This window comes from Protopterus annectens, chromosome 3.part1 (assembly GCF_019279795.1).
Source record: "Protopterus annectens isolate FY-2018-M chromosome 3.part1, PAN1.0, whole genome shotgun sequence".
In the NCBI taxonomy this organism is placed as follows: Eukaryota; Metazoa; Chordata; order Ceratodontiformes; family Protopteridae; genus Protopterus; species Protopterus annectens.
The window spans coordinates 1,670,889,773-1,670,904,829 of NC_056732.1; the positions used below are offsets into that span (position 1 = coordinate 1,670,889,773).

Sequence of the window (15,057 nt, forward strand, 5' to 3'; positions counted from 1 at the left end):
GTGTTTAACCTGGCCCCGATGAAATCTATGACTCTGGTCGGGGTGAGAGCAGATTTGTCTATATTTATTGTGATCCCTAGCCAGGGAGCAAGGCGAAGAAAATAATCCCTGGCTGTACAGAGTAGATGCCTTGTCGAGGCGGTCAGGAGCCAGTCGTCCAGGTACGGAAAAACCTGTATTCCCTGGAGCCTCAAATGGGCTGCTACCACTGCTAACACTTTGGTAAACACCCTGGGGGCTGAGGTGACACCAAAGGGGAGAGCCCTGAATTGGTAATGACTGGCCCCTAGCCAGAAGCGGAGAAAACTCCTGGATCGTCTGCCCATTAGAATATGATAGTACGCATCCTTGAGGTCTAGTGAGCACATCCAATCATTCTCCTGTAAAAGGGGGAGAACAGATTGAAGAGGGACCATCCAGAACTTTTCTTTGGTTACTGAAAGGAAGAGATCAAGAATTGGTCTTAAGTCCCCCGTCTTTTTTGGCACCAAAAAGAACCTGGAGTAAAAACCCGATCTGAGCTGGTCTGGGGGGACGTGTTGGATGGCTCTTTTTTCTAGGAGCTGCTGGATTTCCGCAGCTGCAACCTCCCTCTGATCCGGTTTGACATCGGGGAGGTGTTTGGGGAAGAGAAGAGGGCAAGAGAAGGGGATCTGGTAACCTCTGGATATGATGCGAAGCACCCAGCGGTCTGTCGTGATGGACTCCCAAGCTGCCAGGTGCCTAAGAAACGCCCCCCCCCCGACTGCCTCCAGAGTGGAGCAGTCGGGCAAACCTTCAGGGCTGTTGCGTGGGCAGGTCAGAGAAAGGTTCTCTGGACCCAAAGTTCTTCGGGCCCCCTCTGCCTCTAGGGCGGCGTCCTCCCTGTCCTCCTCTGCCGCGGAAGGACTGGGGGTCCAGAGCGGACTGGGACTGTTGTGACTTTCGGAACCACATCTTCTTCTGTCCCTTTTGGTTCTTGGAGAAGGACCTCTGGGGAGCAGAGAAGCAGACTCCGACGGCAGACAACGTCTTCCCATCCTTTTCGCTCTGGACCAAGGTGTCGCGAATGGTCTTCCCAAACAGAGCAGAACCATCAAAAGGGGCATTTGCGAAAGACGCCTTGAAGGGTTCCGCGAAATGACAATGCCGGAGCCAGGCCTGACGCCTCATGACGAGACCTGCTCCACTGGCTCTAGTGGCTCCTTCCGTGGCATGGGACAGTAGCCACATAGAGGTATGGGAAATGGACCTAAGAGTGGCCATACCGGTGGAGTACAACTGTTTGTCCTCCGCCGACATGGACTCCAAGGGCAATGCATCGTATTCTTTAATAAGATCCCACTGCAGCCGAATAACGTGTGCCATGTAGTTCAGAGACCTCACCGAGAAGGACGCTGAACTAAACACCCGCTTCCCTAAGTGGTCCATCACTCGGGACTCCTTGCCCGGGGGGTGGACCGAGGGGCTCTCCCTGAGCCAGTTCCCTCTTAGTGGCCACCACCATCAACATGGCATCTACAGGGGGACCCTTGCTCTAATGGGGCCTGTCGGCAGGGGGACTAAGGATCCTGTCAGAGCACTTCAGGACTGACTCCACAGTGTCCGGCTCCTTCCACGCCCTGGTGGTAATCAGGTCCACCAGGGGTTAGGCCGGGGGGGACACCCAAGAGTTAGAAGGGCCTGCTTCAAATGCCTCCAGGAACATGGCTTCGTCCGAGGTCGGCTTTGGGGCAGACCACCCCCCCTCTGATCCTGAGCATTTCCATGATGTCCCGAAAGGGGACATCCTTGGGGGGTGACCTTGGGGAGCCTTCCCCCTCCTCCAAATCCGTGTCTTCGGTTAAGGACTCATGGGAGTCCAAGTGCCTCCTATTGCACTTCCGCTTGTGGGGGATCTCCTCGGGGGGGTCTGTCCGAGGAGGCCTCACCAGCAACATCCTGTTCCAAGGGAATGACCTGGGACATTGAAGCAAGCTGTCCCTGGGGCCGGGTGATGGAAGTCAGACCCAACACAGAAGGAGTGCGGGGCGGAGCTGTGGCAAGGACCAGGGGCCTGGAAGCAGTTGACAGAGCCCTCTCCACCATGTCGAACGCCGAGGGAGAGCCGCTCTGGGATCCAAGAGTGGGCCCTCACTCAGATCCAACAGGCGGATCGGGGCCGGAGCTGAAGCAATCTGATCTGACTGGTCCAGTATGCTCCGACCTGGACGGAGCCGAAGGCATACTGAAACCCTCGGATCCAAAGCTCAGCTCCGGACCCGACAGGCTCGAGGGAAGAGTCGGCGCCGGAGTACCCGAGACTATCGGCGCCAACCCACCCCCAGTTCCAAGGCTGCCCAGCTCCGAAGGCTCCGAACCCGGGAAGCGGGACGGAGAAGGAGCTATTGGGGCAAAGAAAGGGGTCGAGCTCCCCCCCCCGGAGGGGGAGCGAGGCAGGAGCACTTCCATCTGCAGTTGGGCCTGGAGGAATCTTCACATCATCTGGTCCAAGTCTGCGTCGAAAAGGGTGCGCATAGATCTCGAAGAGGCCACTGAGGTGGGACGGGAGTACCGCCTCGATGACCTCGAAGGAGATCGGGTCTCCTCCTCCTCAGGACTCGGTGAAAAACAAGGGGACCGGATCCGAGAAGGAGGAGATGGAGAAGCCCTGGAGGGAGAAGACCGCTTAGCCGGGGGAGCCGAAGCGGAGGCCTCGGCCCTCCGCTTGTGGTGCTTCTCCCTCCTCTTGTCTTTCCTGGCCTCCCTCTCCTCTGGGCCTACAGTGGGAGGTTGAGTCCCGGCCGGGAGGAGAGAGGCAGGAGTGGCCGCCGAAGCTGCGGAGGTAGCCACAGTAGGACCGGAGGCCGAAGCCGAATCTGGGGGCAAGAGACCCGCCAGGATCAGCTTGGATCTCTGGTCCTTGAGTGCCCTGGGGTTGAACGCCGCGCAGATGGTACACCCAGAGGAAAGGTGTCCAACCCCAAGGCACAGAACACACAGAGTGTGGCCATCAGCCGGTGAAAGCTTATTGCCACACTCGGTGCACTTCGAAAAGATGGGTTTTGGGGCCTCAGACATTTTTAAACTAAAGAAACACACACGCTAGGCCCCAACACATGCACACAGACCCTAATGAACCAGCGAGGGAGAGGGAGGGAAAATATATAAACTAAGAGGATTTAAGCTAAGGGGAACAGGTACGGACCTAATGCACGGTACTCACACCAAAAGTACAGAGAAGAAAAAATAAAAATGTTTCTATTTTCTCTCACAGAAATTCGCTAACGACGGAGCTCGAGAATCCAGCTGCTGACAACAAGCGTGGCAAACTAGATCTGAGGTCAGTCAGGGTTGGTAGGGGTTTATGGGTAGAGGGAGGAGCTAGGAGCTCAGATCTAAGCTGTTGAAAACTGCCGGCTCGGATCCAAAGTCGTATCCGATACCACAGGTTGCTGCACAAATGAAGTTAACTACTTCAGATCATCCATTTTCGATTTGGCAGAACCAGATATGGCCTTGAAGCTGGATTTAACAAGGCCCTTCAGAATAAGCTTGTTTTTTTCTTTCTATGAACCCGATGACTGAAGCAATAACAGATGGCACAGTCTTTTTGAAGATGCACCAGACCCAAACAACAGACACAAAGAATGCCCTTCAGAATTGGGGAGCGTGCGATCACCCTTCTGGCATTTCTTGAAGCCAGAAGTACCTCTAGTTTTTTCAGCCATTGCTGAAGGAAAACAGAAAACATACACTGATATAAAGGCGGAAACAAAAGTTTAAAGTTTTAAGGCTTTTTTTTTTAAACGGAGAAAAAAAACATACCAACAATGGTTTGAAAGGGTTACCTAATGGTAATGGAAAAGGAAAGGCAGATAGAGAAGAAGATTACTAACGATGGTACAAAGAAAATACCTTAACGGTAAGTGGACAGAAGGAGAAATACCAGCGATGGCATGAGAAAAACACTGCTCGTGTTACAAGAAGCGGTAAAACAAGGAGCTGGGTAAAAGAAACAGGACAGGTAATCAGTAATAAGGAGTTTTATGAAGATAAACACTTAATTTAAAGATTTATCTTGCTTGAGAGCTGGAAGGATATACGCGTCTGTTCACTAAAAGTGGCAAACGAGATCTGAGGTAATCCTGTGAGGAGCATTAAGGCTAGAGCTAAGCTCGAGAGTTTTTTTGAGGGCACGAGCTGGAATTATGGCAAAGTCGGTTCCGAGACACGGAACCAAACCCATAGTCAAGGATTAACTGATGACTGACATCAAATTCATAATTAAACAAAGCTGAATATTTAACAAGCTTCATAGCTTAACAAAGACAAGAAATGTACGAAATGAATTACATTTAACAACTACTATGAAAAAGATAGACGTTTTTACGTGCAAGGAGAATAAGAGAGCAAGAAAGTATCTCTCCTACTTTGACTACTCAAAACCTGATCACAAATCCCGGTCACATTATATATACTGAGAAAGACTACTACTTATTTTTATGAGATATATGGATATAGTAATATTTTAATTTAAAAAAATATCACACTCAAGTTAAGTAAGACTCCTGTAAGGGGATACTTAACAGTTAAAACTAGTAATAAAACTTGCAATGCAAAAAGGATCAAACAAAATATTTTAAAATGGGGCTTTCTTGTATCCTATTTTAAGTCAGTTACTACATATAAATCTGAATACACTACGGACTTAATGGAAATCAACTTTAACTATACCAGTTCTTAATAGTAAGGGCTCTTGTGTGCCCAAGTAAGCTGAAAAAAATGTACATCTTAATCATTACAGCAAAATATGGTAACCTTGGGAAAAGATCCAACTAATCTACTTACAAAAATGCTCACTGCATACAGCAGTTTATGCTTTCTTTTCAGAAAGGTAATAAGTCATTATGTAACTAACAGGCAGGCACAGTTTTTGTTGTTTTTCACTAGGCATGCAACTCTGTTAAATACAACTAGCTTTATGCACAGATGCTTAACTTTCAGGAATGTATTACAAAACCAAATGGTGCATTAAAGTGTCAGCGAATCCCTACCAGCTTCTGGAAAGTGACAGCAGGTATGATCACAATGGTGGATATATTAGGGGAGGAATGGTAACAGAGTGTACTCATCACAATGTGGACAGAGTAGGGTATCCCAGTGTACAACAACAAAGGGAATATTCACACAACACGCAGTACAGAGGTATCAAACCCGTCACATAGTGTTCTATGTTGTGCAATTCATAAACAAAGGTATGGCATCTAGGTCCAAGGAAGTCACCGTTATACTGTATTCCGCATTCATCAGACCTATTATTAAATATAGTGCCCCCTTTGGTATGCACCTAACAAGATATATCCAACAAACAGAACATCCATAGAGGTTCCTCACTAAAAGAATACAGGGCATAAGTAAAATGTCCTATGCAGATCGCCTCAAGGTCCTATCCCTGTATTCTGTCTCCTACAGGCTGTTGAGGGGGTATCTATGCCTGGCAGAGAGGGCATTGTCAGACCCTACTCTAATGGACCTCCTACATATCAGCAAAACAAACAGCACCAGAATTACCCATTATAAACACTTAAACCTTGCTAAGACCTGCTAGAGATAGATATGTATCCCAGAGACTACCGAGTCTATGAGCAGGCTCCCCCACCCATGTGAAGCAGAGTTCCTCCATAACCCAATTCAAGTGTAACTTGGGACAACTGGATGGGGAACAAGAAATTCATCCCTGGTTTGGCACCTATGTCTCTACTGGACACAGGCAACTTGTAAATGGTTCATCTCCCAGGCCCCTGCTTGTAAATGTTTCACCTCCTAAGTCCCTGCTTACACTTACCAAGGGTATCAGAACTTGTCAAGAGATTTGGGATGCATGGCTAGGCTTAAAAAGGCCCCTGTGGTCATTAACCTAGTAAACTCCTATGAACCTACAAGAGGGTGCCTTGATCAATGATTCAGAGTAATGGAAGTAAGGTGAGAGATGAGCAATACGACTTCTGTCCAGGATGCAGCACAACTGTCCTGAAACATGCAGTGAAAAAAAGACCGTGCAGATGAAGCTGGAAATGAGGAAGAGCTCAAACTGGGCATTCCTAGACTTGACAAAAGCATGAGGCAAGGTCTTAGAGAAAGCTGGTTTGGGCAGTCAAGCAACAGTTCAAAGTCCTGGAATCACAGGTAGAAGTACTGCAAAACTTATGGTTCAGAGAGGGGTTGCCAGTGGGAGTGGGTGAGTATTGGGGTTCAGCTCTAAGCCCACTCATTTTCATAGTAGTGATGGACCACATCAACAAACAAGTCAGATCAACAAAGCTGTTATATGCAGACAGGAATCTGAACAGGAACTTCAGCAAATGACAGGGCACTAGAGTGCAAAACTGCAGGCACATGGAATGAAACCAAGTACAGACAAGACAATGGTCACGGCAGCATATGGGGGGGGGGGGGCTGTAAGAAGAAGCGGAAAAAAACAACAATCAAGTTAACAGCTTCAGGTACCTGGGAAGTATGGTTGAGAAGAATGGAAGGTTAAATTATGAACTCAAAGACAGAATCAGAGGCAATAAAGCTAACTAGAACTATGTTTTATCAGTGGTATGTGACAGAATACCACCAAGGAAGCTGAAACAAAGTGTACAAAACAGTGGTGTGACCATTGCTTCTGTGTGGCACTGAAGCCTGGGTAGTGAACTCAGAAGGTGCTTAAAGTGATGGAAATGAAGCACCTGAGATAGGTACTAGAATGCAAACAGTGGGACAGATGTAGTCACAAATACAGAGAAAGTAAAGGAAAGAAATTAAGATGGTTGGTCACATGTGCAGGAAATCAGATGATGATTAGGTAAAGCAGATTTAGAGAGAGAAGAAGGCAGGAAAAGAGAAGAAGGCAGGAAAGGACAAGAACATCCAGCCAGGAGACAGCTATACTGCATGAGAGAAGACCGGAGACAGGTAGGCATTACTGTTGAAGAAAGTAGGAGTGTGGCTCTGAATGAAAAGATGTGGAGACAACTGATGTAACATGTCAAACCTAAGGGCATAGCTAGGCATACTCAGTTTACTCAAATGAGTAAATTTTTCTGAGCATCTTTTGGAACCCTCAACACTCAAAGTGCAGAATGTTTTGAACTGTGTATGCAAATATTTATGGTACAGAGATATACAAAGAATTCTTGTGTGAAAGGAATACACCTCTAAAAACAGCTTTTTATGGCTATACTGTAAATGGTGGTTGTTGTGTTTTGCGGCTTTTCCTGGTTAGGGGTCGCCAGAGCGGAACTCCGGTCCACTAATGATTGGCAGTAGATTTTTACGTACCGAGTTGCCAGCTCTGATGCACAACCTTCAACAAAGGTATGCCCATTCACGCATACTGTAAATGGTAACTGTTGAAAATAACATGTCGTCTTCCTATATATTGAGGGGTAGCATTTTGAGAACAGAGTACATCTTTAAAATGACAGGTGGGCAATGGGGCCAACAAATTAAGTTTGAGTACAGATTGTAAATTTCTGGCTACACCAAACCCATATAAAAATGGGATAAGCGAGTTGATGACTGACACGTTAAAATTAGGATCACTGAGGGTGAAAGTGGATGCCAGGAGGGAAAGGGATCTTTCACATTTGTGCAGCTGGTCCCTCATATAACCAACAATATACACCTGCAAACATTCTAAAGTTTCACAAGGAAAATACAAAGCAGTCAAGATACAGAAGTGATTCAAAGAAACTAGAATAGTACCTTTACTTGGTTACTGCAAAATAAGACACCCATAAATACGAAAAACTTAAAATATTCTACATACTGACAGAGCATAAATCAGATATATAGCGCATTATGCATCTCACTGTAGCTCCAGTTCTCTCAGAGGTGTTCAAGTCATCAGAGAAACCCTTAATGAACTCCTGCCAACAGAAATCACTATTTCAGTTTTGAATTCTGAAACAGCTGTTGCCTCAAAAGGCACTCCGCTTCCCTAATGCCCTGATGTAGACACATCAATTCATCCATAGCTATTCTCTAGTGCCAACACTGGAAACATTCAGTAATCGGAGAACCACATCCCTCTGACAGATGTCAAGGATGGACAGGGGGCAGTCAGCTAGTGAAGTCTGATTTCTGACTGAAAATCCTTACATCTTGAAATATGATAAAGACACAAGAACTTATCTCTGGTGGGGGAGTTCAATCTGTAGTCCAAGATGTAATATCAGTTATCAAGCACCATCATTACAGAGTGGCAGGTCAAGTCCTAGGAGGCTCTAGGTGAGTTGCCCATTAAGGACTGTTCTCCTGAAGCCAACCAGCACCTTAAACACTATATCCAGACCTTCTGTTCACTTCATAACCAAGAAGAGGAGGCGGGATTATTCTCGGCCTCATTTACAGGAAGGAGAATCTCTACAACTACAATAACAGAAGGAGTCTGGGTCTGACCCAACATCTCCGCCATTCTAAGAAGTGGAAGTCTGTAATTATGCTGAGGATCTGTTGGACTTTCAAATTGGACTTACAAGCCAGTCAACACTTCAAGTTCTCCTCCCATGGCAAGTACAAGATAGTAGACATGCCTGCAGATGTTACAATAAAGAGGATGGCCTCCTTGTAGCCCTGGCCAGTACAGCCAGAAGGGATATGATGGTCTGACATTTGCTGCTCTGGTGGTGTAAACACATCTATGACTATGACCCAGCTGACCTGGACTCACTGGTTAATGATATGATGGCTGCATGAACACTTGCATCAGTTCTGTTCACTCAACTTTTCCAGTACATGTCACAGTCGATATTAGAAATGCTCAAGCACAAGAAAAAATGACTGGGTTCAGGGGTTAAGCACTTTCTTCGAGTCTGGTGCATGGCATCATGGTATATGCTGCAGGACGGCACTCAAGTTCCAGAATGGAGAAACTGGAAAACAACCAATGTGAACAAGAAATGAAGCATATCTCAGCTGCTGGCTATCCATGGAGGGTTACTGATATCAAAGCTGGAGAACACACCTAAAATATGAACTTGGCACAGACCAACCCATTTTTATTTCTGCCACTAATAATGCACTGCAACACCACAAAAGTTTCCTCTACTGCAGTGCTGTACTGATTTATTATAAGTCACAGAATATACTTTCTTCTCTCACCACATCTAATTTTTTTCCAAATATGCGAATACCTGTTCCTCATCCTTAAGAACACATTATCCACTGGTATTATAACTTATGCATGATCTCACAATCTTTTGCTCAAGCATGCTGCAATTTTTCAAATTCTGAAATTTTAGATTGCGGGAAGATTTGAAAAAATAATGGCTGGGGGAGGGTATGATCTGACAAGCCACTTAAGCATCTTTCTGCATTCTCCAAGTTCTTTCAAGTTGCTTTTCTACCTTTTGAGTCAGTAATTCCCTTAGTAACTCCATTACATTTCTTCCTTTAAACAACTACTTCTGCTGGCTCTACAACCTTACCTGCATATTCTTTTGTTATACCTTCTATTAACAAATAATAATGCTTAAATGACGGTTTCTACCTCATCTATTTTGAAAGAACATGCCCTTGACACATTTGTGTGCTTGTGTTTAGAAGAAAATGTTAGCTTAACCTCTATCTTTTTTGGCAAACAGGAAAAAAGTTACAAAGAAGCATCTGTTGAGAACAACGTAAACATGCAAAGGTACCAAGCATTATTTGTAACACTGAACATGAAGCACAATTAAAGTTGCTATAAATATGAACAAAAACAGTGTTGTTGTTATTTGTCTTTTCGGCTTTTCCAGGTTAGGGGTCGCCACAGCAGAACTCCGGTCCGCTAATGATTGGCAGTAGATTTTTTTTATAGTGCTGAGTTTCCAGCCCGACGCCCAACCTTCAGCGAAGGCACGCCCATTCCCACATGTCTTTTGGAGGCCACTCGACCATGGGGAGGACATGCAGACTCCACACAGAAGGCACTCTAGCCGAGAATCGAACAGGAGAACCTCTTGCTGTGAGGCAACAACGCTATCGCTGTACCACCGTGGCTAACCACAAAATTTGAAGAGGTGAGCTACTAACAATGACATATCATTAGCACATTCAGCAGTGATTAAATGAATAGGCAGTTGGACAAATTTTCAATATAGCATAACAAAAAGTTTATGTATGTAACATGACAGATATTCATTATACATACACTTTCAAAGATCCAAACTCCAAATCCCCTCCAAATTGACATCTTACCTTTTCTTCCTGGCAGACCCAGCAGTGCAGAAAATAACATTTGGGAAAGTACAATTGATAATATGACTGTACATATGAAACTCGTACAATTACGTCACTAAACATACAGATACAAGGGTTCATTATTCAAAAGATACAATAGCAGTATGACAATTTGAACAAATGTATAGTGTTTAGCCTGAAGAACAAGTCATGCAGAACGCACAATGATTAATCATTAAGTTACTAAGAAATACATCACAGCAACTCAGGGCCACTCAGACTGCAGAGTTACCTGTGCTATCTCAGAGCATGTGTGGAACAAAATGGTTGGATCAGGATGGTCCAAATCACCCCTTAGTTTGTTCAGGTTTTCAACCAGCTCATCCTTGTAGTCCAAAGCAAAACCTGCGATATAACCATTAAAAAGAGGGACATATGAGTTCCTCCTTATATAATCCACAACAAGTACATCTCTTTGAGGAATGTGATATACAAGTATAGGTCTGCATATACAAAAGCCAGTCAAGAAAAAATGCAGTTTTTGTATTAATTAATATAAAACAGCTGACACTACTAAAGACACTGTAAAACAAATTAAACCAAACCAAGTATTACACCCTGCTCAGAAATGGAATAAACATACATATTCCTTTCAATCCCCTATAGAACAGATTTTTTCAGAATAAACAATTCAATTAAAACTAACACATCCAACTCTTAACAATGACTTCAAGATAGCCAAAGTGAAACAAAACAATCACTGAAGATGAAAGTAATACTGCAAACCAATAACAGTAAAATGTCCCATATTAGGAACCCTAGGCATAAGTATACATTTAACACTAATAGAGACATTGGTCATGGCATGCTAGACAGTGTTCAGTAACAACTGCCACACCCAGTTCCTTCTCCTTACGTAAACATTCAAAACCTCCACCTTTACAGCTTGAGAAACATTAACAGATTGATGCTCGAGTATCTACTAGAGCTAAAGGAAGTTATCCTTCTGTTAAGCTTCCAGATCAGTATTCCACTTTGAGGAGAACAAAAACACTAAAGTCAAAAATTTCTCAAAGTTATTGTAGTTTATTTGTTGCATACGTCTTTCATTTACAGACTTCATCAGATCATAAACAAATTCACAAATCTAGCTTGTTTATATGCAGTTTTTTTCACAAACATGAGAAGGGAGGATCATGTGGGGAGCTACTCACATTGGCTGGATTTGGAGAGAGGTGGTCTTCGAAACAGGACCTCTTTCAGAAATAATTACCTTTGGGAGCAAGGGACTGACCACTGCAATTCATCAATGCATCTCCCCTCTCTTCCAGTTTAATTTTAGAATGCTTAAACATTTAAACAAGACTCATTTTAACCACTTTTTAGCTTACTTTAAGCGCTACTTTTGTTTTTTTGTGAAAAAAAAACAGTATGGAAGAGGTGAATTCAGAAATAGGAACTCAGTCAGAACTGACACATTTCTGAAGTTATAATAATTGGACTAAACTAGACTAATTGTATTTCAAAGGAGCATGTAAACTAGACAAATTGTATTTCAAAGGAGCATGTGCATTTAATTGAAAGCTTCAACTCACATCTAACTATGTCAGATTGTGCACTGATTAAAAAAAAGATAAAAATGCAGGGTAATGAAGTAAAAATGACACCCCCAGCACTTTCCTGCTAGACTGTTAAAGGGATGGATTTAAGGAATGGGTAGTGGAAATGATTGAATTATTAGGGAAGACAGGAAGTTACTCTGAAGGGGTAACTTGTAAGTGGGAGAAAATGAAAAGTTTAAAAATAATATAAAAATAAAACAAACATATGGTTAAGAAGTAATACAAATTACATAGAGGGGTTCACAAAATTTAATGTATTGCAGAACAAAAGGAATCTCACAGAACAAGAACATCAAAAGCAGAGTGCTAAAGAAAACATAGAGGAATATCTAGATAATATGCAGGGGTTTAGAAAGGTTGCTGTTACGCAACTATTTTTGTTAACTCTAGAGCACAAAAACTTTTAGGACAATGACTTAAGCACAGAAAGTTGAAAGGGTTGTTGCCACACTTGTGGAGCCTATGATAAAATAAATAAATAACCATAGATCCTACACAGGAATTAGAGATACTCTGCTGATTTCATGAACATTTGCTTAAGACATAGAATGCGGAAATTAGTGAAGAGAATCAATAGAAATATTTATGGAAGAATTAGTCATGTCAAGGTTAGATGAAAACTTAACAACTAACAGTTAACATAGGAGGACAGGAGATAAATAAAAAAGTTATGTACTCACCATAACAGTCCATAGGAGTTGTTGCTTTTCATTTGTCTTCAACCTGTGGGACATGGATCCAGGACAGATCCAACTCAGCTGCACTTTTCAGCATAAGATCAGAGCTCCAAGCTCCTGCCTTACCCATAATCCCCCTTGTCTCCCTCCTCCCCTCAGATCGAGTTTGCTGCCAACCATAGCACCCCGACCTACCCAAATACCTTACACCTTGGCAGAAATACCCAGAGAACACCATAGGAACGACAAAGTTTTGCCAAAGTAAGGTTTTTGTCTCTTCTGTCCAGTAAGACCACACAGCCCATTGTAAGGCAGGGGGAAGGGGGGAAGGACGGAAGGACGGTGAAAGACAAATGAAAAGCAACAACTCAGATGGAACGTTAGGTTAAGAGTACATAATTTTTTTATCTGATGATGTTTTCATTTGCTCTTCCACCTATGGGACAAAGTCTCCAGCTACCAAAAACCCTACGAGGTCCTCATGGAAGGATATTCCAGAGCACAGCAGAGCCAAAGGATGCCCTGCCTCTCTGGACAGAAGATCCAACTTACAGTGCGAGATGAACATGTGCGAAGATGCCCAAGTAGCCGTAGAGCAAATGTCATCCAAAGAGACTCTAGATGCAAAGGCCACTGAAGTGGCCATAGACCTAGTAGAATGTGCCTTGACGTGACCTGGTGGAAATGGTCCTTCGGCTGTGTACGTCAAAGCTATGCACCGAGAGATCCAACGAGCAATGGTCACCTTTGAGACGGTTTCTTACTCTAAGCCCTTCTTAGGGAAACCTAAGAGTTGATCAGACTTACAAAAGGACTTTGTTCTGTGCAAATAAAAACGTAATTGCTGATTAACATCCAGCAAGTGCAATTTATACGCTCCCTTATTCTGGAAGTTCGGAAAGAGCACAGGTAATAACCTGATTAATGTTTGATTCCGAAGACACTTGGAAGGAAAGAATGGTCAGTGGGTAAGGACACCCTGTCTTTATGGAACACCATATAAGGGGGCTTAACAGATACAGCTTGGAGCTCCAACACTCTTTTGACTGAAGTAATGGCAATCAGAAAAGCTGCCTTCCAAGACAGAAACTGCAGATCCACTGTACCTGCGGGATCAAAGGGGGGAAAAAACCAAGACTTGAAGGACTACAGTAAGATCCCAAGGCAGCGCTGGGTCCTTGATTGGAGGCCTACGTAAAAAGGTACCTTTCAAAAAGGCTTTACAAAGATTTGAAGAAACCAGGGAAGCCAAACGGTCTCCTATATGGAAATTAGAAACAGCTGCTAACTGAACCTTAACCGAAGAAAAGCTGGCACACCCTGTTGAAAAATACTTGCCAGAAACTCCAAGATGGGAGGTACTGGAGCAGTGAAAGGATCAAAGTCACGCTGAGACGCTCAAATCAAAAAATATTTCCACTTACTAGAATAAATCTTCCTAGTAACGATTTATGAGCCGATACCAAAATCTTCTTAACTGAAGACAGCCCGGGAAGTCCTATCTATCACTGGAACTGGAGCAGCCAAGCTGTAAGCTTCAAACTGGCAAGATCTGGGTATGGAACCCCTGAGGGATGTGAGATCCGATCTGGAATCGGATCCAACATCCAGGGAAGACGCACTACATGAGACCACAGAGAGTGGAACCATACTTGGCGAGGTCAGAAAGGGGCAATAAGGATGACTGAGCTCCCAAGCCGTCGAGCATTCTGAATGCACTTTGGAATCACAGAAGTGGAGGATGCCTAATCCAGACCGGTCTGGAGGGACAGGCTGGATGACTCACTTTTCAAGTAGCTTCGAAATTTCCACTGTTGCATCCTCCGTTTGCTTGGGTGGAACATCTGTGAGGTGTTTGGGAGGAAGGGGCATTTCAGTGAAGGGGATTGAATATCCTCTGGATATGATTTGCAACACCCAATGATCATCTGTGATAAACTCCCAGGCTGTTGGGTGTAGCGAGAGGTGTCCCCCCTGACTGCCTCCAGAGACTAGCAGTCGGGCAACCCTTCAGGGCTGCTGCGTGGGCCTGTCCAGGAAGGAATCCAGACACCCTTGTTTCCTCAGACCCTCCTCTGCTGCGAAGTGGCATCTGTCAAATCCCCCACTGCCTCTGGGGGAAGGCGAGTCCTAAGGATCTTGGGAATAACCCTGAGACTTCTGGAAGAACATCATCTTCACCCCTCACTGATTCTGGGAAAAGGATCATTGAGGGGTTGAGAAGTGGATTCTGATGGCAGACAAGGTCTTGGCAGACAAGGTCTTTCCGTCCTCCTCGTTCTGGACAGTTTCTCATACTGTCTGCCCAAAGAGAGTGGAACCATCATAGGGGGCATTTGTAAAAGATGCCTTGAAGGGCGTGACGCCTGATGGAAACACCTGCACCGGCCACTCTAGCAGCACCTTCAGTAGCATGGGACAGGAGCCACATAGAGGTGTTGGAAATGGAGGTGAGGGTGTCCATATGGGAGGAAAACACCTTATCCTCCGCCGACATGGACCCTGGGGCAGACTCAGTGACTTCCTTGACTAGGAATCGCTGAAGTCTGATCACAAGTGCCATATAGTTCAGTGCACATATAGGGGAA

The 15,057-nt window shown here is 44.5% G+C and overlaps 1 protein-coding gene across 2 annotated transcripts in view; it reads right to left on the bottom strand.

The window, feature by feature from the left end:
- Positions 1–15,057, bottom strand: part of MROH1 (maestro heat like repeat family member 1) — a 2,449,684-nt gene that overhangs the window by 691,864 nt on the left and 1,742,763 nt on the right. For both annotated transcript variants that reach the window (XM_044067698.1, XM_044067696.1), the window contains one exon: positions 10,463–10,575. In XM_044067698.1, the coding sequence (XP_043923633.1) occupies positions 10,463–10,575 (113 nt within the window). The remainder of the gene's footprint in view (positions 1–10,462; positions 10,576–15,057) is intronic.